The sequence below is a fragment of the Choloepus didactylus genome, chromosome 12 (assembly GCF_015220235.1).
Source record: "Choloepus didactylus isolate mChoDid1 chromosome 12, mChoDid1.pri, whole genome shotgun sequence".
Classification (NCBI taxonomy): Eukaryota; Metazoa; Chordata; class Mammalia; order Pilosa; family Megalonychidae; genus Choloepus; species Choloepus didactylus.
In genome coordinates, this window is record NC_051318.1 from 19,245,570 (window position 1) to 19,263,697 (window position 18,128).

An 18,128-nucleotide genomic window follows, 5' to 3' on the forward strand; every position below is an offset into this window, starting at 1 on the left:
CTGTTACAAAAATACTCCTATTAGTTAGAACTAAGTGATAAAAGTACAAAACTACAAACCTCTGTCAGTTTACCACAGATTGTACATCTTGATTTATTTAGAACTCCTTTAGTAGGATTCTGTTTGTCTTCATAGAGTGACAAACAAGATGTACTACAGAATTCCTGGAAGGACTCACTTGAATCCACTTGAGCAACAATGGTTCCTTTCATTGTAGTTATATCTCTGAAAAATAAGAGGCACAAATTAAAAGTAAAATTCCATGTCAAAAGAAATCAAATATAAAAAGAGTAATATACTGACATTTTTCATTTGCCCTTACGTAATGCTGAGAATTCAAAACCAATTTTTGAATCTAGTGAATCACTATTTTACTTACCATTAGAAATTCTTAGCAATAAAATACAAAAGCAGAAGATTGAGAAGAAAAAACATTTTATAGTTTCAAATCCTTGCCACTACCCAATTTATCCTCAAACTCAGTTAACAGAAGGCTTTCAGATATTGAAAACACTGAAAAATAGCTATTGGGTGCAGTTAATGTTAAGGACTAATTTCTTGGGGGTAAATTTTTAATAGCTATTCAATACCCATGTCATGGGCTAGTAGGGAGAATAAGATAACAGGAATATGACCCACATTCTAGAGGTGATTAACTGAATTTAAATATACCTCTCCCCACCCCAGAAAACCCACCCATCATTATAAACAGTTCTCCAATTGCAATTAGAAATGTTAGCAAACAATATGGATGACTTTTGAGGTTTTTCCTTTAATTCTCAGTTTCAGGATCCTATTTTTTAGTATGTCAAATCTACGACTGTAAATCAATCTAAAAACTGCATAAAGATTGTTTCAATATTTGAATTTATTAAACATGTACAAAGCACTAAACCCTTCCTGGGGTTCTAAGATCTGAAAATAGCTTCACAGTCTTGTGCTACTCCAAGAGATGGTACAGAAAGTCCACCTGGTTTGACCTTGCATATAATATACCATATTCCAGCTATTTTTAACCAGTGAAGCCAGACCTAAATTTGGCAGGAGAGAGAATCCTGTCTCTCCAAGGCTGTATAAAAACTGGTATCAGAGTCTTAAAACAGTGAGTAATCTAATAACATTCAAAATAAACATGCACAAATACACATAAAATCCAAAGACTCATCTATTTCAAATAATCTTGATTTGAAGACAGTATAAAATTTGACCTATTTTACTAGAGAATTAGTCATAAACTGCTTCGCATGTTTATCTGGCTACAAGAATGAAATTATTAATATTAATAATATAAATAAGCAGGTATTTTTTACAAAATCAAGAAGTCCAACAGAGATTCCAGACAAAATTAATTACAAGGACCTACCAAAATCAACCCTAAAGCTTATTCAATTAGTAAACCCTCTCTCCATAAGCCATCTGAAGCTTCACAGAGAAACCTTCAAAATCATTTCAGTTTGGCTTCAAGATAACTAGCTCATTAATTTTTAAAATACAGTAATTCACCTCTAAGACTCACATTAACAATTTTTTCTACATTTTATACTACCAGTATTCAACCATATAGAATTATGTTGAAAGGTAAACCTTACTTTTTACACATAACACAGAGTTTCTTTGGAGCAGGCTTGTGAGAAAAGGAAGAAAGGCAGGTGGTAGAACAAAAGAGGTGAGCTGATCCTTTTCGTTGATAAGCTGTCTGTCCCTTCTGCAAAGGTTTTTTGCAGTTTGCACAAGTGACTTTAACTGGTTTAGTGGGTTGCTGTTGGGCAGAAGGCTGGAAAATCTGTTTAGGAAGTGAGGCCACTGGTGATAAAGAATCCACCCCTGGTTGTTTCTGATTACGGGGAAATGAAGCTGACTGGGAAATCCAAGAATCTTAAAAACAAAATGCAAAAGAAAGACTAATGAAACATGTATTTACACAAATTGAAATTTATATCAAATAATTAGTTTAACTTCCCATTTTGCACAAGTTTAAAAGGTTAATAAGGCAGCAGCATAGAAGAGTTAAAGGGCAAAAGTTTTCAAGTAAGAATGTCTGGTTCAAATCAGGCTTCATCACTTACTAGCTTGGGCAAGTTACTTAACTCAATGCCTCACCCTTCTCTAAACTGAAAATAGTACCAACTGCATAGCTATAACATTCAATTTAGATAATCCATGTAATAAAGCAGTATATAGGAAGCACTATAAAATATTAGCCATTAGTTACTATTAATCAGGAAGGTCATATATTTACAGAACATTACGTTAAGCAAAGAATACGTAAATGTACATGAAAATATTAAAAAAATCATAACCATCCAGAACCTTTGAGAAATGTGACAGTGGTCTTATAGTTTATATATACTTATTTTCAAAACCTCTCTTCAAGAACAGCTTTTCCATATGTATCTTTAGTTCCACAGCCTTTAACTGTACCATGTAATATCACAGAAATTAGTGTTACACAAAAATTATAGTGTTAAGCAAAATGTACAGGGACTAATCCAACATGGGAGTACTCTACCACTGCAAATTTTCAGAACAGCCCAGTATTAAGGTATATGTGACAATAAATGCTAGAGTGCAAAGTTATTCATCTTCTTTCTCCTTAATATTAGCTTCTTTTCCAATTAGCAGGAAGTCTCCAGTTGACTGCACTAGCTACTATTCCACACGACTATCACTACAGATACCACAACCCATTTTTATTTGAAAGTTTTCAGGCCACAGCTTCTAATTTCTACTACTTAGGTCTCAATATTTTTTCCCCCTTTCCAGTTGATTCTGAATTTTAAACTTTTATTTATAAAAGTCGACCTTCAACAGGAAAAAAATAATAATTTTCTTTCTATAGTAAATACAAATTTCAAGTGTCTGGTGAATATACAACCATAAGATTCTTTACCACCAAAGCATGCAAAAGGGTTGATTTCTTATTTTTGAGCCATTTCATTACCCTAGTAGTTTCTAAGGGCTACTAGTATAAAGTATGTATACTTTATAATATAAACAGCACATTCTAGAATCCTTTTATCCAGCTATCAGAGTAACTGACCAGTTTTAATAAATAAGTAAAAATCAACTAAATCAACAAGAAGAAAGTAAATTACTGAAAGAACCAGAATTCAAATGTTATAAAAGAAGAAAATTCAATCAAAAACTATGCCTGAACTATGTAGAACTTCTTTTATAAATGCAAATACTGGCTCCTTGGGATTTTCAGTTTTGTATGCCCCATACTCAAAGGAGCCAATTTAAACTCAGGGCATCTAATAACATGAGTTTCAAACAATGCCTTACCCCTACAATTACAATGTATATCTAATGCAATGACTCCCTTAGTCTATATTTCAGCTGAGAAATTTTCCCTACTTTTAAATTTTCAACTCCTACAACATCAAAAACATTTTACAAATAAAAGGGACCTAATCATTCTGTCTAAATCCTCCATTTTATACAAGGGAAATTAAAAGACAATAGTTTAAGTCATTTGCCGACATCACAGTTAGTCTGAGCCAGTATACATAGCCAAGATTTTGATCTCCTGATCTATTAATCTCTATTACCAATAAATCAGCACATAATGGAAGACAAACTCAAAAAACACGGGCTTGTTTGTTTCTTCACAGTTTTACTGATGGGTATTTTATTACCTTATATAAAAGTTTGAGGGACCAAAACCACAAAATTCTTATGAAGGATTTAAGTGTTTCAAGTTATATGTACAAGGAGATTCTTAAGAAGAATTGTTTAAATAGGAATCAACACATTTCACACCTATATATACATGACATGGCCAAAAGTTCAAGACCTATTACTAGATCCTTAAAAGGGTGTTAGAAAGGGACAGGTTGCAAAACCACATATATACTATGATCTCAACTTAAGAATTATACATATAATTAATAATTCTCAGTGGTGAGACTGAATGCTTTCTTCATCCTTTTGATTTTTTAATATATTATTTTAAAATATTTATAATTATAAGAAAGACAAAAAGGCTATTTTAAGCCTAATATGAGCATAATGTTTTTAAAATATCATATAAACTGGGAAGTTAAAATGAAAAACACTAATACACAGCCAGCAGCAGTATTAATTAGTAAGAATGTTCTAAAAAAAAAAAAAAAAAATGACAACATATTTCTAGAAATTAAAAAAGCTTAAACACATTCACACATACACACACAAACGTAACTATCCATATATATGGATGGACACACACATGGGGGTGTGGTAGGAAAAGAAAAATTTTCAAAACTGAGTATTAACTAACATATGTCTTTTAAAACCACTATAAACCAGATATATTTTTTAAAACAAAAATCATTGCAGGTTAGGGGAAAAGGGTAGTTTGTTTATGTTGACCCACGAACTTCACTTCTAGGAATGTACGCTAAGTACATAATCAGAAATCAGAACAAAGATTTTCATAATAGATTCACAATAACAAAATATAGGAAAGAACATAAAAGTCAAATATAAGGATGGCAAGATTAAAAAAACAAAGGAAAAATACTGAAAGACAACCACTCAAAGCATTAAAACATGTCATCTTTCACTAGGGGGGCCACAGAAGATATGCTCCCATATTATTTATTACACACTATCACATTGTCCACATATTCTACAATCCACACATTCATTATTCTCAGAATCAGAAACCAGTGAAGAAAAAGGAAACATTATTAGCAATTCATAGAGGAATTCTACACTGCCAGGTTTTAGTGACTTATTATTCCCTCCATAATACCCAGGCTGACAGAAGTTGCTTATGAGTCAAATAATGAAAGAATAAGACAAACATAAAGGAAAGGGGGTATGAGAGTCAGAGACAGACAAAATGGCACCAACAGTCTGGATGAGAGGAAGGATAGCAAGGGCTATACTTACATCGTCATGAAAGAGCCAAAGTGTTCTACAGCTACCGTATTTCAATGCTTTTACATAGTAAAACTGCCTACATAAAAGTTTTTCAAATATTCAAAAAAGTATACCAACATTCAAAAACAAAGTTGATTAAAAATTAAAAGGAAAGATATGCAGTCAGAAACAAACATATGCAATTAAAAAAGAAATCAAAAACCATTCCACTTAACATTATTATCTAAAGGGAAAAACATCCATGAATAAATTCAACCCAGAAATTGAAAGTACACAGAAACCAACAAAACACTGCTGAAATTAAAGACCTAGATAAATAGATCTACATTTGATCTACACATTTAACACAATTGCAATCAAAATTCCAGCAGCCATACTCCATAGCACACTAATTTAACCCGCTGGTCAGTTTATTTAAACAATGTAATTACATGGAACCTATAACAGGAAATGAGATCTTGTTATTTTTTACAGGCTAATATAATACCCCAATCCATCCCAGAATATTCTGGGCAGAAAATAAAGAAGTATTTGCAAAGTCCCATTGAGGGACTGGGGAAAAATGTGGAACTATATTAAACTTCCTCCCCACCCCCATCTGGGGAATTCATTCCATTCTCTTAGCAATAGGGGCTCCCAATTTAATAAGCCAAGCCCTCAATCTAGAGACTTGCCCTTATGAAATGTATCTCTCCAATGGCAAAGCCAAGCCTACTTATAACTATGCCTAAGAGTCATGCCCAGAGAACCTCTTTTGTTGTTCAAATGTGGCTTGTGCCTCTAAGCCAACTCTGGAAATTAACTTACTACCTTCACCCCCCACAACTTGGGATGTGACTCCCAGGGGTGTTAGTCTCTATGGCAATGGGGGATTTGATTCCCAGAGATGAACCCTGGCATCGTGGGACTAAGACTGTCTTCTTGACAAACGGGGTGAAAAGAAATGAAACAAAATAAAGTTTCAGTGGCTAAGTGATTTCAAGTCAAGTTGAGAGGTCATTCTGGAGATTATCCATATGCATTATACAGATATTCCTTTAAGTTTATAGTGTGTTAGAATAGCTAAAAACACATCCCTGAAACTGCTGAACTATATTGCAGTGGCCTTTAATCTTGATGATGACTGTGTAACTATACAGCTTTTATCATGTGACTATGTGACTGGCATTCCCTTTATCCAGTGCATGGGCAGATGAGTAATAAAATAAAGAAGATTAGAGGAGAGGCGGGGCAAGATGGCGGACTGGTGAGCTGTATGTTTTAGTTACTCCTCCAGGAAAGTAGGTAGAAAGCCAGGAACTGCGTGGACTGGACACCACAGAGCAATCTGACTTTGGGCATACTTCATACAACACACATGAAAATGTGGAACTGCTCAGATCAGCGAAATCTGTAAGTTTTTGTGGCCAGGGGACCCGCACCCCTCCCTGCCAGGCTCAGTCCCATGGGAGGAGGGGCTGTCAGCTCAGGGAAGGAGAAGGGAGAACTGCAGTGGCAGCTCTTCTCGGAAACTCATTCTACTGATCCAAACTTCAACCATAGACAGACTGAGACCAGACACCAGAGAATCTGAGAGCAGCCACCCCAACAGAGAGGAGACAGGCATAGAAAAAAAACAGCATGAAAAACTCAAAAATAAAAGCGGAGGATTTCTGGAGTTCTGGTGAACATAGAAAGGGGAAGGGCAGAGCTCAGGCCCTCAGGCTCATATGCAAATACCGAAGAAAAACTGATCTCTCTGCCCCCTGAATCTTTCCTTAATGGCCCTAATTGCTTTGTCTCTTAGCATTTCAATAACCCATTAGATCTCTGAGGAGGGCCTTTTTTTTTTTTTTTAATCTTTTTTTTTATTTCTGTTTCTAAAACATTTACTATAAGAAGCCCAATACAGAAAGCCTCAAAGACTTGCAATTTGGACAGGTCAAGAAAAGAGCAAAACTGAGAGCTCTGAGACAAAAGGCAATAATCCAGTGGCTGAGAAAATTAAACACCACAACTTCTCAAGAAAAGGGGGGTGTCCGCTCACAGCCATCATCGTGGTGGACAGGAAACACTCCTGCCCGTCACCAGCCCCATAGCCCAGAGCTGCCCCAGACAACCCAGTGCGATGGAAGTGCTTCAAATAACACGCACACACCACAAAACTGGGTGTGGACATTAGCCTTCCCTGCACCCTCAGCTGGTTGTCCCAGAATTGGGAAGGTGGAGCAGTGTGAATTAACAAAGCCCCATTCAGCCATCATTTCAGCAGACTGGGAGCCTCCCTACACAGCCCAGCAGCCCAGAACCACCCTGGGCACTCACCTGTGACATAGCACAGTCATCCCTCAACAGAGGACCAGGGGGTGCACGGCCTGGAAGAGGGACCCACTTGCAAGTCTCAGGAGCCATACGCCAATACCAAGGACTTGTGGGTCAGTGTCAGAGACAAACTGTGGCAGGACTGAACTGACGGATTAGACTATTGCAGCAGCTTTAAAACTCCAGGATCACCAGGGAGATTTGATTGTTAGAGCCAACCCCCTCCCTGACTGCCCAGAAACACGCCCCATATACAGGGCAGGCAACACCAACTACACATGCAAGCTTGGTACACCAATTGGACCCCACAAGACTCACTCCCCCACTCACCACAAAGGCAAAGCAGGGGAGAACTGGCTTGTGGAGAACGGGTGGCTCGTGGACACCACCTGCTGGTTAGTTAGAGAAAGTGTACTCCACAAAGCTGTAGATCTCATAAATTAGAGATAAGGACTTCAATTGGTCTGCGAATCCTAAAAGAACCCTATCAAGTTCAGCAAATGCCAAGAGGCCAAAAACAACAGAAAATTATACAGCATATGAAAAAACCAGACGATATGGATAACCCAAGCCCAAACACCCAAATCAAAAGGTCAGAAGAGACACAGCACCTACGGCAGCTACTCAAAGAACTAAAGATGAACAATGAGACCATAGTACGGGATACAAAGGATATCAAGAAGACCCTAGAAAAGCATAAAGAAGACATTGCAAGACTAAATAAAAAAACAGATGATCTTCTGGAAATTGAAGAAACAGCTGACCAAATTAAAAAGATTTTGGACACTCATAGTACAAGACAAGAGGAAGTTGAACAACGAATCAGTGGCCTGGAAAATGACAGAATGGAAAATGAAAGCATAAAAGAAAGAATGGGCAAAAAAATGGAAAAAATCAAAATGGACCTCAGGAATATGATAGATCATATAAAACGTCCTAATATAAGACTCATTGGTGTTCCAGAAGGGGAAGAAAAGGGTAAAGGTCTAGGAAGAGTATTCAAAGAAATTGTTGGGGAAAACTTCCCAAATCTTCTAAACAACATAAATACACAAATCATAAATGCCCAGCGAACTCCAAATAGAATAAATCCAAATAAAACCACCCCGAGACATATTTTGATCACACTGTCAAACACGGAAGAAAAGGAGCAAGTTCTAAAAGCAGCAAAAGAAAAGCAATTCACCACATACAAAGGAAACAGCATAAGACTAAGTAGTGACTACTCAGCAGCCACCATGGAGGCGAGAAGGCAGTGGCACGATATATTTAAAATTCTGAGAGAGAAAAATTTCCAACCAAGAATTCTTTATCCAGCAAAGCTCTCCTTCAAATTTGAGGGAGAGCTTAAATTTTTCACAGACAAACAAATGCTGAGAGAATTTGCTAACAAGAGACCTGCCCTACTGGAGATACTCAAGGGAGCCCTACAGACAGAGAAACAAAGAAAGGACAGAGAGACTTGGAGAAAGGTTCAGTACTAAAGAGATTCGGTATGGGTACAATAAAGGACATTAATAGAGAGAGGGAAAAAATATATATGACAAACATAAACCAAAGGATAAGAGGGTTGATTCAAGAAATACCTTCACGGTTATAACGTTGAATGTAAATGGATTAAACTCCCCAATTAAAAGATACAGATTCGCAGAATGGATCAAAAAAAATGAACCATCAATACGTTGCATACAAGAGACTCATCTTAGACACAGGGACACAAAGAAACTGAAAGTGAAAGGATGGAAAAAAATATTTCATGCAAGCTACAGCCAAAAGAAAGCAGGCGTAACAATATTAATCTCAAATAAAATAGACTTTAAATGCAGGGATATTTTGAGAGAGAAAGAAGGCCACTACAAACTAACAAAAGGGGCAACTGAACAAGAAGAAATCACATTCATAAATGTTTATGCACCCAACCAAGGTGCCACAAAATACATGAGAGAAACACTGGCAAAACTAAAGGAAGCAATTGATGTTTCCACAATAATTGTGGGAGATTTCAACACATCACTCTCTCCTATAGATAGATCAACCAGACAGAAGACCAATAAGGAAATTGAAAACCTAAACAATCTGATAAATGAATTAGATTTCACAGACATATACAGAACATTACATCCCAAATCACCAGGATACACATACTTCTCTAGTGCTCACGGAACTTTCTCCAGAATAGATCATATGCTGGGACATAAAACAAGCCTCAATAAATTTAAAAAGATTGAAATTATTCAAAGCACATTCTCTGACCACAATGGAATGCAATTAGAAGTCAATAACTGTCAGAGACTTAGAAAATTCACAAATAACTGGAGGTTAAACAACACACTCCTAAACAATCAGTGGGTTAAAGAAGAAATAGGAAGAGAAATTGCTAAATATATAGAGACGAATGAAAATGAGAACACAACATACCAAAACCTATGGGATGCAGCAAAAGCAGTGCTAAGGGGGAAATTTATAGGACTAAACGCATATATTAAAAAGGAAGAAAGAGCCAAAATCAAAGAACTAATGGATCAACTGAAGAAGCTAGAAAATGAACAGCAAACCAATCCTAAACCAAGTAGAAGAAAAGAAATAACAAGGATTAAAGCAAAATAAATGACACAGAGAACAAAAAAACAATAGAGAGGATAAATATCACCAAAAGTTGGTTCTTTGAGAAGATCAACAAGATTGACAAGCCCTTAGCTAGACAGACAAAACGAAAACGAGAGAAGACCCACATAAACAAAATAATGAATGAAAAAGGTGACATAACTGCAGATCCTGAAGAAATTAAAAAAATTATAAGAGGATACTATGAACAACTGTATGGCAACAAACTGGATAATGTAGAGGAAATGGACAATTTCCTGGAAACATATGAACAACCTAGTCTGACCAGAGAAGAAAGAGAAGACCTCAATCAACCCATCACAAGCAAACAGATCCAATCAGTCATCAAAAATCTTCCCACAAATAAATGCCCAGGGCCAGATGGCTTCACAGGGGAATTCTACCAAACTTTCCAGAAAGAACTGACACCAATCTTACTCAAACTCTTTCAAAACATTGAAGAAAATGGAACACTACCTAACTCATTTTATGAAGCTAACATCAATCTAATACCAAAACCAGGCAAAGATGCTACAAAAAAGGAAAACTACCGGCCAATCTCCCTAATGAATATAGATGCAAAAATCCTCAACAAAATACTTGCAAATCGAATCCAAAGACACATTAAAAAAATCATACACCATGACCAAGTGGGGTTCATTCCGGGCATGCAAGGATGGTTCAACATAAGAAAATCAATCAATGTATTACAACACATTAAAAACTCGAAAGGGAAAAATCAAATGATCATCTCAATAGATGCTGAAAAAGCATTTGACAAAATCCAACATCCGTTTTTGATAAAAACACTTGAAAAGGTAGGAACTGAAGGAAACTTCCTCAATATGATAAAGAGCATATATGAAAAACCCACAGCCAGCATAGTACTCAATGGTGAGAGACAGAAAGCCTTCCCTCTAAGATCAGGAACAAGACAAGGATGCCCGCTGTCACCACTGTTATTCAACATTGTGCTGGAAGTGCTAGCCAGGGCAATCCGGCAAGACAAAGAAATAAAAGGCATCCAGATTGGAAGAGAAGTAAAACTGTCATTGTTTGCAGATGATATGATCTTATATCTGGAAAACCCTGAGAAATTGACGATACAGCTACTAGAGCTAATAAACAAATTTAGCAAAGTAGCGGGATACAAGGTTAATGCACATAAGTCAGTAATGTTTCTATATGCCAGAAATGAACAAACTGAAGAGACACTCAAGAAAAAGATACCATTTTCAATAGCAACTAAAAAAATCAAGTACCTAGGAATAAACTTAACCAAAGATGTAAAAGACCTATACAAAGAAAACTACATAACTCTACTAAAAGAAATAGAAGGGGACCTTAAAAGATGGAAAAATGTTCCATGTTCATGGATAGGAAGGCTAAATGTCATTAAGATGTCAATTCTACCCAAACTCATCTACAGATTCAATGCAATCCCAATCAAAATTCCAACAACCTACTTTGCAGACTTGGAAAAGCTAGTTATCAAATTTATTTGGAAAGGGAAGATGCCTCGAATTGCTAAAGACACTCTAAAAAAGAAAAACGAAGTGGGAGGACTTACACTCCCTGACTTTGAAGCTTATTATAAAGCCACAGTTGTCAAAACAGCATGGTACTGGCACAAAGATAGACATATAGATCAATGGAATCGAATTGAGAATTCAGAGACAGACCCTCAGATCTATGGCCGACTGATCTTTGATAAGGCCCCCAAAGTTACTGAACTGAGTCATAATGGTCTTTTCAACAAATGGGGCTGGGAGGGTTGGATATCCATATCCAAAAGTATGAAAGAGGACCCCTACCTCACCCCCTACACAAAAATTAACTCAAAATGGACCAAAGATCTCAATATAAAAGAAAGTACCATAAAACTCCTAGAAGATAATGTAGGAAAACATTTTCAAGACCTTGTATTAGGCGGCCACTTCCTAGACTTTACACCCAAAGCACAAGCAACAAAAGAAAAAATAGATGCATGGGAACTCCTCAAGCTTAGAAGTTTCTGCACCTCAAAGGAATTTCTCAAAAAGGTAAAGAGGCAGCCAACTCAATGGGAAAAAATTTTTGGAAACCATGTATCTGACAAAAGACTGATATCTTGCATATATAAAGAAATCCTACAACTCAATGACAATAGTACAGACAGCCCAATTATAAAATGGGCAAAAGATATGAAAAGACAGTTCTCTGAAGAGGAAATACAAATGGCCAAGAAACACATGAAAAAATGTTCAGCTTCACTAGCTATTAGAGAGATGCAAATTAAGACCACAATGAGATACCATCTAACACCGATTAGAATGGCTGCCATTAAACAAACAGGAAACTACAAATGCTGGAGGGGATGTGGAGAAATTGGAACTCTTATTCATTGTTGGTGGGACTGTATAATGGTTCAGCCACTCTGGAAGTCAGTCTGGCAGTTCCTTAGAAAACTAGATATAGAGTTACCATTCGATCCAGCGATCGCACTTCTCGGTATATACCCAGAAGGTCGGAAAGCAGTGACACGAACAGATATCTGCACGCCAATGTTCATAGCAGCATTATTCACAATTGCCAAGAGATGGAAACAACCCAAATGTCCCTCAACAGATGAGTGGATAAATAAAATGTGGTATATACACACGATGGAATACTACGCGGCAGTAAGAAGGAACGATCTCGTGAAACATATGACAACATGGATGAACCTTGAAGACATAATGCTGAGCGAAATAAGCCAGGCACTAAAAGAGAAATATTATATGCTACCACTAATGTGAACTTTGAAAAATGTAAAACAAATGGTTTATAACGTAGAATGTAGGGGAACTAGCGATAGAGAGCAATTAAGGAAGGGGGAACAATAATCCAAGAAGAACAGATAAGCTATTTAACGTTCTGGGGATGCCAATTTGGTCTGTTCATTTCTGATGGATATAGTAGGAACAAGTTCACAGAAATGTTATATTAGGTAACTTTCTTGGGGTAAAGTAGGAACAGGTTGGAAGTAAAGCAGTTATCTTAGGTTAGTTGTCTTTTTCTTACTCCCTTGTTATGGTCTCTTTGAAATGTTCTTTTATTGTTTTTTTTTTTTTCCATACAGTTGATTTAAAAAAGAAAAAAAAGTTAAAAAAAAAAAAAAAAGGGAAAAAAAATATGTAGTGCCCCCTTGAGGAGCCTGTGGAGAATGCAGGGGTATTGGCCTACCCCACCTCGATGGTTGCTAACATGAACACAGACATAGGGGACTGCTGGTTTGATGGGTTGAGCCCTCTACCATAGGTTTTACCCTTGGGAAGACGGTTGCTGCAAAGGAGAGGCTAGGCCTCCCTATATTTGTGCCTAAGAGCCTCCTCCCGAATGCCTCTTCGTTGCTCAGATGTGGCCCTCTGTCTCTAGCTAAGCCAACTTGAAAGGTGAAATCACTGCCCTCCCCCCTACGTGAGATCAGACACCCAGGGAAGTGAATCTCCCTGGCAACGTGGAATATGAATCCCAGGGAGGAATGTAGACCTGGCATCGTGGGACGGAGAACATCTTCCTGACCAAAAGGGGGATGTGAAAGGAAATGAAATAAGCTTCAGTGGCAGAGAGATTCTAAAAGGAGCCGAGAGGTCACTCTGGTGGGCACTCTTACGCACACTTTAGACAACCCTTTTTAGGTTCTAAAGAATTGGGGTGGCTGGTGGTGGATACCTGAAACTATCAAACTACAACCCAGAACCCATGAATCTCGAAGACAATTGTATAAAAATGTAGCTTATGAGGGGTGACAATGGGATTGGGAAAGTCATAAGGACCACACTCCACTTTGTCTAGTTTATGGATGGATGAGTAGAAAAATAGGGGAAGGAAACAAACAGACAGGTACCCAGTGTTCTTTTTTACTTTAATTGTTTTCATTTTAATTATTATTGTTGTTATTTTTGTGCGTGTGCTAATGAAGGTGTCAGGGATTGATTTAGGTGATGAATGTACAACTATGTAATGGTACTGTAAACAACCGAATGTACGATTTGTTTTGTATGACTGTGCGGTATGTGAATATATCTCAATAAAATGAAGATTAAAAAAAGATTAGATAGATAATATAAATAAATAAATAAATAAATAAACAAACAAACAAATACATACATAAATAAGGGGATAGGAGGGGGCGAAATTCCAGGAGTCTTTTTGTACAAATGGAAAAGTCAATCATAAAATTCATATGAAAGAGTAGAGGAAGTGAAAAGCCAAATCCAAAAAAGGAGGAACAAAATAGGAGGTCACATACATCCTGATTTCAAAACTATTACAAACTATAGCAGTGAAAACTGTGCAGACATTATCAAGTGGGTTTATTCCAGGTATGCAGGAGTGATTTAACATAAGAAAATCAATTAACATAAAACACCACATCAAAAAATTGAGGTGGAAAGGCCACATGATATTGGCTGATGCAGAAAAGGCATCTGACAAAATCCAGCATCCTTTCTTGATAAAAAAACACTTTGAAAGATAAGAATAGAAGGAAACTTCCTCAACATGATAAAAGGCATATATGAAAAACCCAATGCTAACATCATACTCAATGGTGAAAAACTGAAAGCTTTCCCTCTAAGATTAGGGACAAGAGAAGGATTCTCACTGTCACCACTGTTATTCAACGTTGTGCTAGAAGTTATAGCTAAACCAATTAGGCAAGAGAAAGAAATAAAAGGCATCCAAATTGGAAAGGAAGAAGTAGAACTTTTACTATTTGCAGATGACATGATCCTATATTTAGAAAGTCCCAAAATTCTACAACAAAGCTACTAGACCTAATAAATGAGTTCAGCAAAGTGGCGGGATACAAGATCAACATGGAAAATCGGCACTGTTTCTATACACTAGTAATGAAAAATCTGAGGAGGAACTCAAAAATGCAAAACTCTATGATTATACCAAGAGCCACTGATTGTACAATTTCGATGGATTGTATGATATATGAGTAATACTGTTAAAAAACAAAAATAAAAAACAATGCATATTACAAAGCTACAGTGGTCAAAACAGCATGGCACGCTGAGGGTGGAAGCTACGTGCTTAGTGCCCTCAGTGAGCACAAGTGCCCACATCCTAGCCAGCGAGTGGCATTCTCAGGGAGGAGCTAAGATGGCGGCATAGAGAGGAGTGCAAGACTGTTAGTCCCCCCCAGAACAATTCATAAATGACCAAAAAACTAGCAAAGAACCTGGAATAACTGCCGGGAGACAAATGTGGCTGTCCACTCATCATCCACCAACCTGAATTGGGAGTAATGCCCAAGACCACAGCATAAAATCTGTAAGTAAAAATTGCGGACCCACACTGAGAGCCAAGAGCCGAGAGCCCCTCCCTCACGGAAGCCTCGCGGTGCTAGAGAGCAGCACTCTCCAAACAAGCAAGTGGACCTCAGCCCAGCCCCAACTGGAGTTTTAGTACTAACCACTCAATACAGGCAGCAAATCCCCAACAAGTAGAGGCTTTTGGTGACAACTGACCTTGGGAGAGTCGGGGACATATCTGTCTCAGAAGAGGGAGCCCAGAGGATCGGGTGCTATCTCTGGCTGACGGGTGAATCTGGGAGCTTTCTGTCCCTTTCTCTCTCTGTGGAGAAAGCCTCAGCCATTTCCAGCCTGCAGCAATTTGCAGTGAAGAAAGCCTCAGCCATTTTAAAATCAAGACACTTTGATCAGCAGAGTCAGAGAAACTAAGAACTTACTGATACGCAGATGACCTCTCTGGAAGGGGCGTAGCCTCCCAAGAGGAAAGGGAGGGGACCAGCTCTACTGCCTGCCTTACTGGAACCAGACCCCAAAGCCTGGGGGAGGAGAGCCATAGGACACACCCTCTTACACCAGCCAGTGACAGGCTGACAGGTGCACCTGCCAGACAGAAAAGCACAGGTGTGCCAGTCCTCTAAGAAAAACCATCAGAGAAACCAGATACCGAATATTTCCTCCTTCTGTGACCTGAGCCTGCTCTTGTCTGGGAAAACCTAATTGGGGTGGCCTAGGAGGTCAGATGCCTAGACAACAGAAAACTACAGCCTACACTAAGAAAAACAAAATTATGGCCCAAAGGAACAAACGTATGCTTCAACTGAGATATAGGAATTTAAACAACTAATGCTAAATCAATTCAAAAAGTTTAGAGAAGATTTCGCAAAAGAGATAGAGGCTGTAAAGAAAACACTGGGCATACATAAGGAAGAAATCGAAAGTTCAAAAATACAACTAGTAGAATCTATAGAAATGAAAGGCACAACACAAGAGACAAAAGACACAATGGAAACATACAACAACATCTCAAGAGGCAGAAGAAAACACTCAAGAACTGGAGAACAAAACACCTGAAAGCCTACATGGAAAGGAGCGGATGGAGAAAAGAATTAGCAACGTCTCTGGTAACTTAAGGATGAAACGAAGTACAAGAATGCACATATCACTGGTGTCCCAGAAGGAGAAGAGAAGGGAAAAGGGACAGAAGCAATAATAGAGGAAATAATCAATGAAAATTTCCCATCTCTTAGGAAAGACGTAAAATTACAGATCCAAGAAGCTCAGCATACTCGAAACAGAATAGATCTGAATAGGCCTACACCAAGACACTTAATAATCAGATTATCAAATGTCAAAGACAGAGAGAGAATCCTGAAAGCAGCAAGAGAAAAGCAATCCATCACATACAAAGGAAGCTTAATAAGACTATGTGAAGATCTCTCAGCAGAAACCATGGAGGCAAGAAGGAAGTGGTGTGATATATTTAAGATACTGAAAGAGAAAAACTGCCAACCAAGAATCCTATATCTAGCAAAGCTGTCCTTCAAATATGAGGGAGAGCTCAAAATATTTCCTACAAACAGACAATGACAGACTTTGTGAACAAGACACCCACCCTACAGGAAATACTAAAGGGAGCACTACAGAGTGATAGGAGAAGACGGGAATGCGTGGTTTGGAACACAATTTGGGGAGCTGGTAGCACAGCAATATAAGTACACTGAACAAAGAAAACTATGACTACGGTTGAGAGAGGAAGGTTGGGAGCATGTGAGACACCAGAAGAAGGGAGGAAAGATAAAGACTGGGACTGTGTAACTTGGTGAAATCTAGAGTGTTCAACAATTGTGATAAAATGTACAAATATATTCTTTTACGAGGGAGAACAAGCAAATGTCAACCTTGCAAGGTGTTAAAAATGGGGAGGCATTGGGGGAGGGTGCAATCAATGTAAACTAGAGACTGTAAATAACAGAATCATTGTATTATGCTTCCTTTAATGTAACAAAGGCAATATACCAAGGTAAATGCAGATAAGAGGGGGGGATAGGGGAGGCATGTTAGACACTTGACATTAGTGGTGCTGTCTGACTTTTTACTCTACTTTGATTTAAGATTATTTTTCCTTTTGCTGCTTCCTAGCTGTCATTTTTTTTCCTCTTTCTTTTGCCTCTCTATCTTCTTTGACTCTCCCTCCTGCCTTGTGGAAGAAATGTACATGCCCTTATACACAGTGGTGAAGGTGGTGAACACATGAATATATGACCATACAGAGAACCATCGATTGTTTACTTAGGATGGAATGTATGGTGTGTGAACAAAACCATCTTTAAAAAAAAAAATGCGTTGATGACAAAACCTTGAGGGCAATATACTGAGTTAAATAAGCCAGACACATAAGGACAAATATTGCAGGGTCTCACTGATAGGAACTAATTATAATATGTAAACTCACAGACATGAAATATAAGGTACCAAGATATAGAACGAGGTTTCAGAATGGGGAGCAGATGCTTAGTATGAGAATAATGTTCAACTAGGATGAATGTAAATGTTTGGAAATGAACAAAGGTGTCGGTAGCTAGATGTGAGAACAACTAACAGTGCTGAATGGTGCATGAATGAGGTGGAAAGGGGAAGCTCAGAGTCATATATGTCACCAGAAGGAACACTGGAGGTCAAAAGATGGGAATGTATAAAACTGAATCCTATGGTGAGCAATGTCCATGATTAACTATACAAATATTAGAAATCTCTTCCATGAACCAGAACAAATTTATGACAATACCATTAGAAGTTAATAATAGAGGGGCATATAGGGAAGAAATTTAGTATAGTGTATAGAAATGTAGTATATTGCAAACTATATACTACAGTTAGTAGCATTTCAATGTTCTTTCATACACAGTGACAAATGTACTATACCAACACTATGAGTCAACAATTGAGGGGGGTTGGTTAGGGATATGGGAGGATTCGAGTTTCTTTTTCTTTTTTTCTTTTTCTTTTTTCATCTTTCACTTTATTTCTTGTGTGGAGTAATGAGAAGATTCTAAAAATTGAACAAAAATT

At 37.6% G+C, this 18,128-nt stretch overlaps 1 protein-coding gene across 3 annotated transcripts in view; it reads right to left on the bottom strand.

Annotated features, from left to right (window-relative positions):
- Positions 1-18,128, bottom strand: part of ZMYM2 (zinc finger MYM-type containing 2) — a 148,547-nt gene that overhangs the window by 86,507 nt on the left and 43,912 nt on the right. For all 3 annotated transcript variants that reach the window (XM_037799713.1, XM_037799712.1, XM_037799711.1), the window contains 2 exons: positions 1,590-1,875; positions 60-225 (listed from right to left, as the gene is read on the bottom strand). In XM_037799713.1, the coding sequence (XP_037655641.1) occupies positions 60-225; positions 1,590-1,875 (452 nt within the window). The remainder of the gene's footprint in view (positions 1-59; positions 226-1,589; positions 1,876-18,128) is intronic.